Source organism: Pollicipes pollicipes, unplaced genomic scaffold, assembly GCF_011947565.3.
Source record: "Pollicipes pollicipes isolate AB1234 unplaced genomic scaffold, Ppol_2.1 Scaffold_6686;HRSCAF=7923_pilon_pilon_pilon, whole genome shotgun sequence".
Classification (NCBI taxonomy): Eukaryota; Metazoa; Arthropoda; class Thecostraca; order Pollicipedomorpha; family Pollicipedidae; genus Pollicipes; species Pollicipes pollicipes.
In genome coordinates, this window is record NW_023596921.1 from 39,855,743 (window position 1) to 39,872,356 (window position 16,614).

At 51.2% G+C, this 16,614-nt stretch overlaps 1 protein-coding gene across 1 annotated transcript in view; it reads left to right on the top strand.

The window, feature by feature from the left end:
- Positions 1–9,048, top strand: part of LOC119108307 (mitochondrial antiviral-signaling protein-like) — a 12,846-nt gene extending 3,798 nt beyond the window's left edge. Inside the window, exon 6 of the mRNA XM_037231883.1 lies at positions 9,037–9,048. Within this exon, the coding sequence (XP_037087778.1) occupies positions 9,037–9,048 (12 nt within the window). The remainder of the gene's footprint in view (positions 1–9,036) is intronic.
- Positions 9,049–16,614: the final 7,566 nt, after the last annotated feature.

Sequence of the window (16,614 nt, forward strand, 5' to 3'; positions counted from 1 at the left end):
ATTTTTTTCTGGGGAGCTTTTTAGGCTGGGATTGCGATTCTATTTAGATAAATCGAGGCTTATTATATGTTTGGAAGATCTTCAGGTGCATTAGACTGTCGAAAAGTACTAACTGGGGTTTTCGGCCCCAGCGGTTTCCACCACTTCCAGGTTCCCTTACCCAAAAACCTCCGCCATTGGCCACGTCACTAGCTGGGCCATCTTGCCCATTTTTGGACGGCTATTGAACCCAATGAGACCTGAGGCATCAGGCAGGGGCTTTTCGCTGACTTGGGATGGAGGTTGCCGCAGGCAAGAGGCCGGGGACGCAGCCAGGAACTTCTGAGGGGTGGAGGGAGTTCAGTGAGCGTGCAGCACGCTGTTTAACTTTCCACCATGAGCCTTCTGTGATCTATGATCTACCATCTATTTGGAAAATGTCGGTCTAAAGGAGCCCCCCCCCCCCCTCCGTCCTCCTCACCCTCTCCCTTGTCCCCTGATTGCGCCCATGCAGATGACTCATTACGGGCGAATGAAGCGGGAAGTGACGAGCGAGTAGCGGGCCGGCGGCTCTGGGAGGTCTCTGACCAACCTTGAGCGGGTAATGGGACCGGTGAGCGAACCGGACTACAGCTCGGTCACAGATTCATGGGAGGGGCCTGAAGGACGGCCGGCTGCAGAACCGCGTCGGGGCGGCGACCACTGTAGCCGGGCGGAGAGAAGGATGGGGGGGGGGGGGAGATTACCTTGACCGGCATGCGCTGCACACGTGTTGGGCAGCACCGGGCCACGTGGTCAGGTGTGCTGCGGCTTAGCACCCACCTGTTCCGGGGAGAGCTCTGAACAGGAAGGGCATGCACCGCTACAGGGTTAGGAAAGCAGGTTTTCGCAGGATGGGATTAGATTCGAGGAGCATTGTGTAAATAGGTAAACTGCTAAAGCTCCACACATTAGCGAACGTGTGCAGTGTTGATCGTTCTAAAACCCGTGTAATATCTAAACTAATGATTTACACTCTGATGACATCTTTTATTGTGAGGCTTGTCGCGTGTTGTGTTTCACCTTGTGTATGGGACGTAGTCCTCTGTTTTCTGGGAAGCAGTTAATCAGACTAGGAAATCAACATTAGAACAAACCATATGTGGTGAAAGACTTAAGCTCAAGTGATTTTTCGCTCTTTCACGATGTTTTCCGTGCGATGGTGCGGCGCTGAGCTGCGTCTCGTTATCTGCACTCATTCAGCCGTTCTCCATCGTGCAAAATTGGCAAAACGCATCTTACGTCAAAATTTCCATGTTTATATTTCACAAAAACGACCGATTACCTGGAAGCAGCAGCGACGCCCGTCTAGCTACGGCCTCGGCCCTCCGCACGCGCCTGTGCTGTTACAATCATTCGCGCTGTATAGCATGGCGTGCCGGCTATAAGTACGCAGCGCCGAAGCACGGAAGGTGCTCGAACAGATCAGCACGTGATGTTTTCCATTTGCGAAATAACCCGACGCGAAAGTGACCTGTGTCGTGCGGGCGCAATTTTCCACGGTATCGATCAATCGAGGCTGGCGAAATTCTTTCTCACCCATCGAGCGGCTGTTCGCACGATTATCTTTCCCGCGGCTCCATACCTTCCCTGTCCCCGCGTCTCCCAACAAGGGAAGTCTACAAAGCCCGGATCTGCTGCTCCGCTGCCCTGTTCGCGTGTTGAAGTGAAGCCCGTCCCTTTCCGTCGCCTGTGAAAAGGCTAGCACCTGACACAAATGCCGGCCCTCATCGTGGCATTTCATGGCGCACACCGCGCGCGTCAGGCTGCCATATGCGTGCCGCGTCCTTAGCCGCCCCCCCCCCCCCCCCCCCCAGGCCCGTGTGGGATCCAGCCATCAGCGACGAGCTCTGAGAAGGACGCACGCCTATGAACAGAGTCGGAGTCGCTCACGTAACACGGCCGACCTCCCAAACCTGTTGGCCCTCTCTTGTGACTGCACTTGACCGCTGAAGAGGGGCGCCGGTATCTGGAAGTCATTAGCAATGGAAATAATTCAAAAGGTGCGACATACCTGCGTGACCCGATGAATTGTTGGGCGGTAATTAGCGATTGGAAGATCGGGGTCATGGAGAATGTCATCAAAAACTATACCTGCTATGGAAAAAATGAAAATGAACATGTAGCCTCTACTGGGTATAACACACATGCACACACACACACACACACACACACACACACACACACACACACATATATATATATATATATATATATATATATACATATATATATATATATATATATATATATATATATATATATATATATATATATATATATATATATATATTACTTAGCATGAATTTCAGCCCGACTCCTGATCTTTTTGCAACGCTCTCAGTTGATCTTTATCATCAACTACATAATAAGATGCTGAGCTGGTGGACTGCTAACGTAGCTGAATTCAAGAATGTTTCCATGATGCTCCTTCCTTTTCCAAGAACGCTTAAAGGACCGACAGCCCTTTAATAGGCACGGGGTTAGACGCAAACACAGAAGCAGCACATGCGTGCGCATATGCAGGAACAGTCCCGTCTAACGCAGGTAGTAAATTGCTCTTGCAAGCGGCTCGGCAAACGAAGGGGCTCGTATTCCTACACTTGGAAAGCTCCCGTTGAAGACTGAGCCGAAAAAGCCGTTTAAAACGAGCATCAGCACCCGTGCCCAAGACACTGTTTGCGTGCCGTTAATGTACTGGGAATGTCGCGGCACTCCCTGCAGGGGATACCCGCCGGAGGTATCAAACATTTTTATATGTGACGCATTGACCTTTACGTAACGTTGCCAATCAGGAAAGGACAGACATGCTGCTAACGGCACTGATAAGCACAGGCAAGAGCTGGGTATCGCGTGAAAAGCCAATAAACGGGATAACGGTAATAGCACATTTAGGTATGTGTTTATGCAACGCTAGTAGACTACAATTCCGATGAGAAAATACGAGTGTCAGCTTGGCCTACAAAGATATGGCACATATTCTAACTGCGTTGACTACATAGAGTGTTTTTCATCATGTTTTCGCGCGACATGGCAACACACAGTTTTACAGCAAGATTGCGAAAAGTTCGCAACACTCGGGCGGTGTAAAAGATAGGTTAAAGGTGGTGTAAGATAGTTAAAAAGCAGCTTTGGGCCCCCGCGAAGGGTAGTTCAACAAAAAGGATACATTCGAGGAAAGGGAGAATTAGCGCACGTTTGGACAATCATGTAGTGTATTTATGCGCGTTCCATTAAAGCGTTGGTAGTTAAGCATAACGTATCTGCGCGAATGCTCGTAACATCTATAGATCATATGTCTGCGATAACATTGTGTTCAGCTTGAGCAGTCGTCTGGAAAATGAGAACCTCGTCAAGGCATCCTGAAGCCCCCGCTGTTGCCGAGGTCGTATGAAAGCCACCACACATGTAATCGGCTACGCGTCTTTAGTCTTACCGAGAGAAGCTTACGGCTGAAAGGAAATTGGGCGCCGTAAGCGGAGCCAACGCTTCGCTTCTTCGCTTCGCTTCTTCGCTTCGCTAGCGGAACGAAGCGCACGCTTCACTGGAAGAGCTCGGGAAATGGTGCATATACAAAATGAAATGTGACCCACGTAGTCGTGCGAGAGCGACTGGCGAAGGAAAATCCCCGAGGTATTCCCATATGTCTCAGCAGGCGCACTTTCGCTAAGCCAGAGACGGTAAACTAGCGTCCAATTACCATCAAGCCGTGCTCTGCTCGAGCTGGAGATAATGACTGAGAGGTATTGATATCTAGGCAAAGAGAGAAAGAGAGAGAGAGAGAGAGAGAGAGAGAGAGAGAGAGAGAGAGAGAGAGAGAGAGAGAGAGAGAGAGAGAGAGAGAGAGAGAGATATATATATATATATATATATATATATATATATATATATATATATGCAAATAAACTCGTGACGGTGTCCACAGAACAGTCTGGCTGCATCTTCCGGCAAAAAAAGCATGGAAATTGTGGTAGATAAGTATGCACGACAAAAGCCAACTTTCTGTACCGTAAATGCACTTAAAATGTCGCATGACACAACCCAAAAATGACACGTAAATTTTACTCCACCATAATTTTAAATGGGATGGACGACGTCACGTTGTTTGGAATTGAGCGACTTGTGAAAATGTACGTCTCCGAAATTCTCGAATCCATTCGGAGAACAAGTGTTATCGAGGATAAATTGTCGATCAAAGCTGGGTTGTCAATTGCAAGCGAATGCTCTCACATAGAGGAGAGTCAAGCTTAGTGAGACTTTCGTGCCCGGATAGGTTTGCATAAATGTTGTTGAATACGGCTGTGGAGGTTACCAAGTGTGAAATCTACGTATGATATACCACACAAGGCACAACAAACTCATAAACCACAGTCACTTGGCATCATTTAGGTAGTCCATCAATATGTTGGAACGAGGGACTTAGCAGAAAGGAGTTCATCAAAGTAATCATTCGCTTCCGCGTGTGAAAGGGCTTGGACTAGGAAATACATATAGAGTCGATGAGTCATAAAAACATCAACGGGAAAATCATTGGTCTGAGAATAGTTTTCAGGAATTCGAGCTCGGTGTGAAGAAACTGATGAGTGGAGCTAAAATAATAATATGCGCTTAATATAGACGTTCGTATCGTGCAAAACTTGATAGCCGGGTTGCCTTCCACGTACTTCTTATGATGCAATTCATACATCGCAGTGGGTTGATAAGTGAATGCGGACATACAGCGAATTCGGCACAGGCTGTGACGGCCGGGACCGTTCTGCAAGCCCCGGAAATGCGTGACAAACCCGAACCACAATGGACAGTGGGAGAGCGGCATTTGGAAACTGAACATTCTACTTGAAAAGTAGGAGTAGGACGATCACCACCTGTAAGCTTTGGAAGAGTTGATACTGACCTGCACCGCCGCGCCTTGGTGCCTGGTCGGCTTGGCCTGTGATCATGTGGTAAGGCATCTGTGTATGCTATGCAAGCGGTTGACTCAGATTTTGGTTGGTGCTTCCCTATGCGTCATGGTGGTGCTTTTTAAAGGCATTGCAGTAGCCTCCTTAGCATGAGTGTTAACATGCCTCTAGCACACCGATATGAACGAGATGGATGTGTGGCCAGCTTCACTTCCCTGCTTTAGCCAGTGGCTAGCTATTGGCCAGTGGCTCCAGGTGGCATTTGTCGGTTTGCTAGCGTGAACACATCCGTTCGTTTTTAGACATTGCTTAGTTGGAGGAGAGCACCACACTTTTTCTAAGCGCACACCCACTAGAAGAGCGGGGCCAATGTGTCCTCTGAACTGCCATGTGCTGATGTGTCTTAAGCCCCTGCACACCGCACGGTGTGTAGGGTTCGCTACATGACGGATATGTACCTGCTGGCCTTGCACTAGTCGGGGACGCGTGACAAATTTCTGCCGCAAAAACTGCCACTCAAACTTCTAATGCCGAGTCTCATCCGTGCACTATGGCCACGCACGCTTTCCCTGCGGGAGTGTGTCTTGTTGCGGTCTGGCTCGAAAGCCTGCATGGGGGTTGATTCACTCGGGGAAAACGGCCTTGCGCTGGCTGCGTCATGATGCTCCTTGATTCCAGCTGAAGACCGTCCATAAAAGTCGCATTCGTAATTTGCCCACTCGTAGAATGGTTCCAACAAGTGATGCCGGCTGGTAAATTTGACTTATTGCGGTTGTGTCCGATACCATCGACTCACCAAAGAGCAGCTACGGCAACAAAGACCGTAAATAGCGAAGATATGTATCTGATATTTGGGCCTTATAGTGCTTTGTCGTTGTTCTCATCCGTGTAACTTTGGGTTTGCAAACTGGCGTGATGAGCAAGTAGGCAATGGTTCTTACATCGACCGTACTTGTGTCTTCTAAAAGTACAGAATCGCCTCAACGCACTTACTAGCGGACAGTGGGTGCTGTCTGAAAGCAGCCATTCTCACAGCCTGTTCGAAATATACACTGAGACAGCTCGAGCGCGGTATAGTTACACGCATGCTAACGTTCAGAACCAAACAGCTTAAGTCAAGTGATCAAACCTTCTCGGAAAGTAAGGCATGCCTCTCATGGGCCAGCATTCTCGCTTTTTCCAGAAATAGCTAATGGAGTTACTTTGCCCGTAAGCTTTGTCTTGCAGTCAGCTCGTAAAACACCCAGGCACTTGTACATTACGGCGCTCGAGCGGAAGCTTGTTTAAATATTGGTGTAACTGACGGGGTACTAGTCAACACCTAGTTGGAGCTTGGTTCTGGGTACTTCATACCAAAACATCGACGCCAAGACGAAACGAAATGAGAGCTATTCACTGGGTCCAAATAACGTCGTCCAGATAACGCGTAGTTGCTGTGAGAGCCAGGCTTCATTGTGACACGCGTCGGGAAGAGAAAATTCTGGGGAGCTTCGTGTACAGCAGTGGCGGCGTTTCCATTAAGACCTTAATGACGGTGCTTTAGGCGAGTGCCTCAAGTAAGACGGTGCTATCTCATCAAGCATCCACGCATCAGAGACCGTTTAGACATTAAAAAAAATAATCTCAGACCGTGTCAAAATCTAGTTTGTCTTTGTGCAGTTCAATAGATTCTTTCATTCCCTAATTATATACACCAGGGTCGATTTGTATTGTTCTGAGTGGGCCATTCTCCCCCCCCCCCTCCCACAATGATCAATCGGCATTCCCCAACTGTGAGTTTTACCCCGTGATCTTCTGGAACCTGAGTTCGAGCAGGGCATTACAAATTGGGGCTCAAACTAATCTAATTTCTTCAAATTTTGTTTACAATTTGTATTACTCCCATGTCTATTCGTTTTGTGAGCAGCAGTGAGTTGTATGTCATAACACTGCGTTTAACTGAAGGCTAGTAGTGCTGGCATTTAATCTGTGCCAGACAGTCGCTCAACCGGCTGTTGTTCAAATTCAGCCAAGGTCACCAATTCGGCCAATTCGGCCTCGGCTGGTTACTTATGGTGGTCCTTCCGATCAAAATGGCCGCATGCGCAGGAAAGAGTGATGTTGTCTGATGTAAAGCTGAAGCAAGGCGAATAACTGATGTCACCAGGGTGAATATTTATAAGAGGCGAAGGTGGGGCACGTGCGGCTGATGCCTGGCCAGAACCTGGACCCCAAAGATTCGGGGTACGTTCGAAAATAATGTGGGGTGAGTCGATGAGAGCGTTGGGGCGACAGCGTGAACCGCTTTGCGGGCCTTTCAAAGAACGAAAGGGTGCCTACCTGCCCCCTCCCCCTTCTTTCAACACAAGGGTTAAACTCAACGACAGAAAAACGCAATATGTGATGATGTGTATGCATGCACACTGCTTCGTTCTGTCCAGCGCTCCCAACAGAATGTGTTCCTGTCTTTGACGTCACCAGCCGGTCGTGCTCCGCCCGCTGGCCGTGGCCAGATTACGGTACAGAGGCGATTACAGGGAGCGGCGCTCTGGAGCTGCCGCTCCATGTGGAGCAGAGATTTGGAGCCGCCGCTCCACGTGGAGCAGCGCTGTGGGGCCGCCGCTTCATGTGGAGCAGCGCTCTGGAGCTGCCGCTCCATGCGGAGCAGAGATTTGGAGCCATCACTCCATGTGGAGCAGTGCTCTGGAGCTGCCGCTCCATGCGAAGCAGCGCTCTGGAGCCGCCGCTTCATGTAGAGCAGAGATCTGGAGCCGCCGCTCCATGTGGAGCAGTGTTCTGGAGTCGCCGCTTCATGTGGAGCAGCGCTCTGCAGCCGCCGCTCCATGTGGAACATAGATCCGGAGCCGCCGCTGCATGTGGAGCAGCGCTGTGGGACCGCCGCTCCACGTGGAGCTACAACCCATGCATGTACTCCTCTGAAATCCTGCAGCGTTGTTTTAGAGCGCCATGAAAGTGATGCCATGAGCGTAGACTGATAGGATATGCCACGAAGACCCATATATGCATTTGCGACACTGGGAAGACCCGTATATCAGCATGTGCCCAGCGTTTTGTAGCGTGTTTCGTACGGCGGCAGAATACGACTTACGTCACTTTCGGATCGCTCCGTGCAAGCATATTACTTCTGTGCCTTCTGTGTAATATTTATGCGGGTCTTAATGCTCAACATGACTGATGGCTACGGAGAGTCGATGCATCTGAGAAATAACAAGCCGATGGCTGCACCGCGGGAATTAGAAACAGCGTAGACTCTGGCATCGCTTTATGGAAGTGGTCGTTATTCGTACGTAGCTGAGCGGAGTCCAGTGAACTGTTAGTTCCACGGTTTGCTAGCTGCCGAAAGAAAATCTCCCTGACATGTGACTTCCTACTGATGACTTCACAAGCGAACCTGTTTGTAATTTGTGACTTCCTGACATTCTCGGCCCAGAATCAAACATTGATAATCCCCAGACTAACAACCCAGATCAGGATAATTTGCCCACGTGTCTTAGGGCATCGACAGAAAACATACGTTTTGATAGTTCCACGTTCACAGCACTCCGCCAGCCCCAAAACAGAAAACTTCTGGGAGCGCTGCTGTCCACAACCCGTCGTCAGCCTTGAGGCCATTCGAAAGCAATGCTCCCTGGAAGCCCACACCCAGGCACGCCGGTCCAGCCAGGCGTCTCTGACATTTCCACCGCCGCGGTGTGGCTGGGCTGGCGGTGCGGTCCCGGACCCGCCGCGGTGTGGGCACCCAACTGAGAGACGCATGGCGGGTTCCCAGTACTTCGGCGCCCGCCGCCATCTGCGCTGCGGCCCCAGCTGGCGCGAAAGCTGCCGCTGTTTTGCGGTCTGTGGGGCTTCGCCGCCGATGGACATGGAACACGGCTCGGGTCGGTGGGCAATGCGTTGCCCACTGACCCAGCGCAACGTCCCAATCCATTGTAATGGGTCAGGACGTGAAGCGCCCGTCTCCACTGGGATTGGTCCGTCCTTGGTGTATCGGGGCACGTAGAGGCGTTCCTCATGCGGCAGTAAGCGAGTGTGTGGTGTTTTCTAGGCGCTCCGTCTCTGTGGAAGGCAACTTACGTGACCCACCACAGTTGCTGACTGACGCCGCCGGCCGCCGCAGGGCACATCCTGACGTTCCCAAAGCCACTTCTCTCCATAACCGGTGGACGGGTCAGGAACCATGACTGTTGCACGCTTTCTGGCGACGCGGAGCATAAACGCGGAATAAAAATATGGTCATCCTAGAGGTGCGCCTTTAAGGGCAGTACAATGGGAGGACAGCGGGCAATATGATTATTCATGGCTGCTCCGAGTAGCCAAGAAGTAACGCACGTCAGCACGTAACCTTCGGTATTACATGACGTGGTACCTGATGGGTAAAGACTCGCGGGCTGGATAGGTTGATGTTTGTGTTGAAACGTGCTTTGGTATCCCTGGTATCCCTGGTCAAGGCTGTCACTGTTTTAGATAGAAATATGATTGCTCGAAAAAGAGTTTGGAAGTTAAAGCACGACCGCCGACCATAGCGCTTGCGTCAGGTTCAACTTTATGATTTACTGCATGCTTACGTGGAAAAGAAAATGCCGTACGATATAGCCGTTACGTCCTATTCCCTATTGCTCCTTTGTTGTCTAAGTTGTTTGTCACGACGCATACATTAATTTGAAAAAGAAGACGTCGCCAGACACGTGCATAGGTCTGTGGTATTGGCCACAGTTCATTTAACAACCTGCCTTCTACTGTCCGTTTTCAGACATTTGTCTTTTTTTCCGCCCATCTTAACGCGACGATCTGTCTTTTGCGTCTGTCGTCAAGGCTTTGGCCTGTCCTGTTTTCCTCAAGTCATAACCTAGGCTGTCCTGTCTTCCCTCGTCTATCCTTATATCACAGCCGATAAGTTTATTGTCCGTCGTTTCCTCAAAACTTAACTTCTAGAAGGAGTAGGTGTTGATTTGCACGCCATTGAGCATTGACCTGCCATCGCGTTAAGGCAAAATGCGTGATCATTGCTCCGGAAATAGCAAACCCCTGGCGAAAGGAAAGATACACATGCCTCGGGAGTATTCCGTGGCTCTCCACATGAACAATCCACAGCTGATTGTTGTTTGTTAGTCCTTATCCCTCATCAGTGCTATGTGATGCCAATGCTTACATTACAGCGCGCCATCAGCTTAACGGCAAGGCTTCGGGCCATGACACTTTTTCCCTATAGGCCGAAGTAAAGAGTGGAAGGTTAAAGTCCGTTACTTCTTTTTTACATTGCGTGCATTAGAGATAACAAAATGCCTTTTGAAAACAAGCGGCTCATTTATCTTGAAAATGTCAAGCTGTATAGCTCCCGTTTGGAGCAGCCTGCCTAGCGCCCTTGAGAGCACTTGATGGAAGCGCCCACGTTGTTCCATAACGTCACAACAACGTAATTCGACCACAAATTAGCGTCAATGGCGCAAATTCCGCCGTTTTGTGTCTGCATGAGCCGAAAGGTTGTCTCTTGAACTTGAAATTGTTGCCTTCTTCATCAGGAATGAGTTTGGACAGCTTGTCTGGCTGCCCAATCTGGTCCAGTCATCGCATGTCCGCCTTTTTGTCCGTCCGTACGTCGTTGGTTTCTCTTCCTTAGGCGGACCCTATACCTAAGTTTTTACCGAGCTCCCTCAGGCATAACTCAGTCATGTTATGCCGGTTCCCCTTCAGCTCCGCCTCCTCTCTCCGTCCACTGCCTTTTTCTCCGTCATTCTGGCCGACCTGCCGTTGCCGACGCCCGGTTTTTCCACCCCTAATGATCATAGAGAGAAAGCGTGATGCGGCCCAACCAGACCACTGAGCGGGCCAGACCCGGGTAGCAACAGCGGCGGGTCGGCGACCCACCGCGCCGTCTGCTCGCACGCCGCCGCCGCCGCCGGCCCGAGCCAGCCGCCAGCTGACCGCCAGAACCCGCAGTCAGCTGATTGGCGGCCCGGTACCCGGCTCCGGGGCGAGGGTGCGGCGTCGCCATCTGCGGTGGTGCCGGCTGTTGTTAGTGCTATTTCCTGCGGAGTTACGGGGAGAACGTAGTCCGCAGGCTAAAGTGATTCCGATTAGAGTGATTTGGGGCCAGGATCGTCACCGATGCTCGTCTGCGAGATTCACTGCCGGCGATTGTCCCAGCGTGAGGCTGGCGCAGTGTTCGTGACCTTGTCAATCACCGTGGCAGCATCGCTGTGTCCGCCGAACTGCAACGGTACTCGCAGTCTCCGCGGCGATTCGGTCCCTGTTCTCACAACATACCGCTGTATGCCAGCGCGCCACCCGGGCGGCAATGCCCGGCGCCCTTGATCTGCTCTTCGCTTTGATCAGCCCTTTGCCTGTCAGTTGCACGCAAGGCCTTTTCGCATCGCGCGGCCGCATCCCGGAGCCGCCTGCCGCCGACTGTCACCGCCCCTCGCACCCACAGGGAGCTTCGCACCAGATTGGACGAAAGCGACGGTTGCGTTGTGTAACATAGCTTGCTTGCCGTTGCGTGAGATGTTTTGACGATCAATGATTTTGTTTTTGACGAAGCTTCGTGAACGACGGGATGATTGACAACGTGCGAATGTGGTCGCGTTGGTAGCATGTTTGAATATTGCACTCATACTACTATTGCAAGTGTACCGAAATAAACAGTGAACCACTTTCTGAAATGATTCGTGAATAAAATGAACTGAACTGCGGGCTAAAGCAGTCTCCGATCATGCACTTGAGCATTTTGACGTCTGGAGCGAGCCCATACCATGACACGCATGATCATTCTGACCATCTGACTTACGAAATATCATTCCAGTGGCCTTGAAATGATCATGCCAGTTCCCGCGCAGCTCCGCTTGGAAACAAATATGTCCGGGCCTTGTGGTTGCAACGAGAAGGGCAATTACTTGTCTGGCTCATATAATTAGCAAGGACTAATGAGATCCGGACTTCCTCCTCACCGCGACCCTGTCCGGGCGACCTTTCGTTAGATGTAACGATGTCCGGGACTGCCTCACGTCGCGTGCTATTGCACTAATGTGACGGGCAAAAACTACAGCGGCGCGACGGAAGTGAGCAGCAGCCTACAGCGAGCAATTATGGGCAGATCAGAGAACACAGCCATAGCTGAGCCGTAGCGTAATATATCGCGGCTGCTGCTTAAGGTCAGCGCGACACAGCCATCTTTACTTGAGGAGGTCGTCTCCGGACTTTTCCTGACGCATAAAGGCTATCTCTTGAAGTGAGACGACCGTCTCATGAAACAAGATGGCCATCTCCTGACGGCAGACTAGTTAAGTCCCGCCGTCAGGTGGGTATCTCCTGACGCGAGGCTGGCTGGCCGTCACGTGACTTATCGACGACCATTTCCTGAGGCGAAGCTGGCCGCCTCGTGACGTGTCGACGGCCACCTCCTGACAAGTGATGCGTTCGTCTCCTGGCGCGGGGGTGGCCGACCCACCGTCGCAGTCACCAGCAGGCGACGCTTTGGTCTTGGCCGCCGACATTGAGCCGCGCTGACAGCGCCTCGCAACCTGGGGCCGACAACGACCGATTGTGCCCAGCGCGGAGCAACCGCCCAGCAACGCCGACTCGCCCGTTCCGTCGACTCGTGCAGTCAAGGCCGACACTAGGTCAGCGTCCACCCCACGGGACGGTTCGGGGAATGAATAGCTTGCGACAATGAGACGACGCGTGGCTGGCGACGGGAACGTCGACGGGTTCAGTCGTTGGCAGCAATGGGCCAGCGCCGGTGCCAGCGGCAGCGCCGGGGGCAGAGGCCAGCTTTGCCTGAGCCGGCGGCGGCTCCGGCGTCGGCCGCCGCACGCCGCCGCCGGCCTGGAGCGGACTCGCGTCCTCGGGGTGTCTGCCGACCGCACCGCGGCCACCGGTGTCTATCGACAGGTTATTGAGCAGGTCAGCCCATTGATCAGTTTGCACCCCGCTGTGAGTTCCACTCGGTCGCTCGGTGAGCGCCGGACTCTGCCCGCCGGCGAGCCGGGCACGGCAACGGAGCTTCGGGTCGGCCGAGCGCACCGTTGCCAGGAGACGGGCGCCGCGTCGTCGGCGACGTCGGAGCGGAAGCGAAACAGTCGCTGAAAGTGCTTTCTGAGTCTTGATCCGCAATGGATATCAGCCGGACAGACTTCTGGCGACCGGCCGGCCTGCCCACGCTAACGTGGCTAAGCTGACTCAGCAGCGACAAGCAAGTCCGCAGCCGACGGTTTGAGTGCTCGCGGTGTGCGAAATGAAACCCAAGTGGCAACTGGCCACACCATCCACTTCGATTAGCTGTTTTATGGGCTCGCGGCAGAGACATTCGCTAACAGGGTCGACAAATGTTGTAGACGCTAGCGGGAACAAAGGTGAATATCCTGAAACAAAGAGCCTGTCAAAAGAAGAACATGTTAACGATTTGAAGTGCGGGATTGTTTTCAATTGTCAACGAAACTTGTTGCACTTATTGCAAGGTGCCTGCCAATCCAAGTGCATAATTGGTAATTTCCTAACATGAAAGTCCACGTGCAGGCTGTGTGATTTGCGCTGTGTCACTCATCCAGTTTCCGCTGTCAGTGAAATAAGTCTGCACAGAACTGAACGCAAAAAATGCTTCAATTGCAAATAGGTTTGCGACCTTACCACCTCCTTTCATGGAAAAGCGTTCACCACCCACTCTGGCTAACTCCGGAGAGCACGCTCCACACATTGCGGAACAAAGACCGATGCCAGCCACATCTGCTGTCCGATGGCAGGCCACGGGTGCATCTCACCAGCTCTGGCCGCGAAAGTGGGCTTGCACCGCGAGAATGTTTTCCGAGTACCTGGCACCATCTGGTTCCGGAGCCCAGCGCCATGCAGACGCGCGGCACGCCAGACCCGGCCTGGCCGTTCCGCCACCACGCCGACCGGATCTCCGCCACCACGCCGACCGGAGCTTCGCCACCACGCCGACCGGAGCTCCGCCACCATGCCGACCGGAGCTCCGCCACCACGCCGACCGGGGCTCCGCCACCACGCCGACCGGAGCTGATGGGCGCGGCGGAGCGCCGCCTTGAAGTCGGCCGCACGGAGCTGGTGACGCCCGACAGTGGTGGTGACAGCTCGAATGCGGCATCACTTGCCAGGCTGCGTGCATATGTGATTAAGTGCGTGTGAGACACGCTGTGTAGATTTTGGTCACTTTCTGAGGAGAGCTCTTAATGTTTGGGAGGAGCTTTTGTAGCCAAAAACTTTGCGCATTAGCTCATTTGAAAACTTTTGAAAAAGTTCATGGGATACATTTTGAATATATTTTAAGCGGGACAGTATGGCAGCGCAAACATTTCAAAAAATGAGTGTGATGACTTTGTGCCAATGAACTTTTTTCACAGGCGCACTTGGCCCTTTAACAAATGCCGTGCCTTATAGCACGGATGCATATGGTGAATTGTTCATGGCAGCGTGAAAGACACATGCGCGTGATATAAAAAAACTTCGTGTGATATCGAAAACATGGCTAGTCAAACGCGTTTACTATCCCCAACCAGCAAGTATTTCTCCATCGGTAATCGTACACTTATGCGTTATGTTACGTTATGTTAATGCATTGTGCATTGGAAGTAATTAGCACCGCACTATTACATGCACTGCAGGGACACGGGCAAAGATCACGCGCGCTGTCAGTGTCCGCAAGCGGCAACGGAGCACCATGAATGGTGCGGTCCGGACCGGCATAACGCCAAGCGGAAGAGTCCTAGTTCGCCAGTGATGACAAGCTAGTCACCCGCCCTGTGTTCTTCACTCATCGTTTCCTTCTAATCTCTCCCAGTACCTCACCGCGCGGTGTTATCAGTGACTGGTCGCCAGCGATGAGCCGGCTTCACGGCCAGCCTGGCTGGAGCCCCGCCCGAGCGCTCGCCCAAGCCCCCCGGAAAGGGGCGAGGCCCGTTATTGAAGGCCCCCCATGATGACCTCAGGCTTGCCCCATTACTCACCGGTCTGCTCAATCCCGTAGCCGTGACATGGTCATTAAAGAGGGTTCTTATCCAAGGAAAGCTGAAGAAGACGAATACGCATGACATTGGGCCTTTTCTGTGCCCAAAATAAACTCAATTCATTACATTGTGGCGTTGCGAACGGAACAAAATCAGACTGTGGTACACGGGGGACCTGCGATCATCTCACGGGTGGTTACCCGTCACCAGAGACTAGCTGCCAGGAAGCCGAAGCCGAAACACACACACACACACACACACACACACACACACACACACACACACACACACACACACACACACACACACACACACACACACACACACACACACACACACACACACACACACACACACACACACACACACACACACACACACACACACACACACACACACACACACACACACACACACACACACACACACACACACACACACACACACACACACACACACACACACACACACACACACACACACACCACACCACACACACACACACACACGCACGCACGTGCGTTTATATATATATATATATATATATATATATATATATATATATATATATATGTACATATTGATAGGTGTATTTTGGCAATATATTTTTGTTTATACACAGATCATCGAAGAAAACGGCATGATGTGCTTTATATAGCTTCCGGCTAGGTTTTTTCGATCTTTCGAACGTCACTTTTCACATCGTCTGCCAGATTAAAAAGTAGCCGGCTAAATGACATGTACCATCATCTGATATATTCCTTGTTTAACGTTTCGTATACATTCTCTATCCGTTCTAAAAGCCAATAAACACGCATGCACGCAGCTCTTCTCCTCATCAGCTCTAGCTCTTCATCTCATGTCGGCAACGGACAAATTACAAATTAGAACATTTTCTAGAACGTTTTCTCGTGTCGTTTCCAGATGCTAAGTCTTCGGTGTTGTGTGTGATCATTTGACGCGTGAGACGAGTGCTGTGGTCGTGTTGCATGTGGTCTCTTGGCGTCCTCCGTCAGGTGTATTGTGAGGTGTCGGTACAAAGAAGTTGTTACAACAATGTAGGATACGAAACAAAGCCAGGAACCTCAGTTGGAGTAAGCAAATTTGTATACCACATTTGGGCGCTTGAATATGGGAATACACGCGCTTATGTCAGACCACACCTAAAGTATTGTGTACAGGCTCGGTCCCCCATGCTTCCAAAAAGATATGGATGGCTGGAGAGAGTACAGCGAAAGACATCTAGGATGACAAATGAGATTGGTAACTTAGAATTTGAGGATAAGGCTAAGGCCCTGGATATATATTCACTGCAATATGGTAGACTTAGATAGATCTGATAAAAGTGTTCAAGGCTATGGAAGGGATAGTCAAGGTAGATCTACAAGGGGTACTGGAAATTGGGCCTAGACTTAGAGGAAACCAGTTTTATTTAGCAAAAAGTAGGCGTAGAGCTATGAAGGCGCAGATGTCATTTCGTCGAAAAGTGGCGAATCTTTGGAATGGGCGAGTTTCCAGGCAAAGCTGCAGGAAGTCCCTTCCTAGCAACATCTAAAAATTGTTTTGACAAGTTCTATCGGTCTAAAGATCTCATTTGTTGTCAAATTCATGCAGGTCAGGTGGCAAGATTAGTGTGAAGGATGGATGCGGAACATGGGGTAGGCCAGTCTCGATGGGCCCTGGTGACTCATTGTTGGGTGATGGCTTATGTAGGTAGATCTCTGTTCTGATGGGTTGTA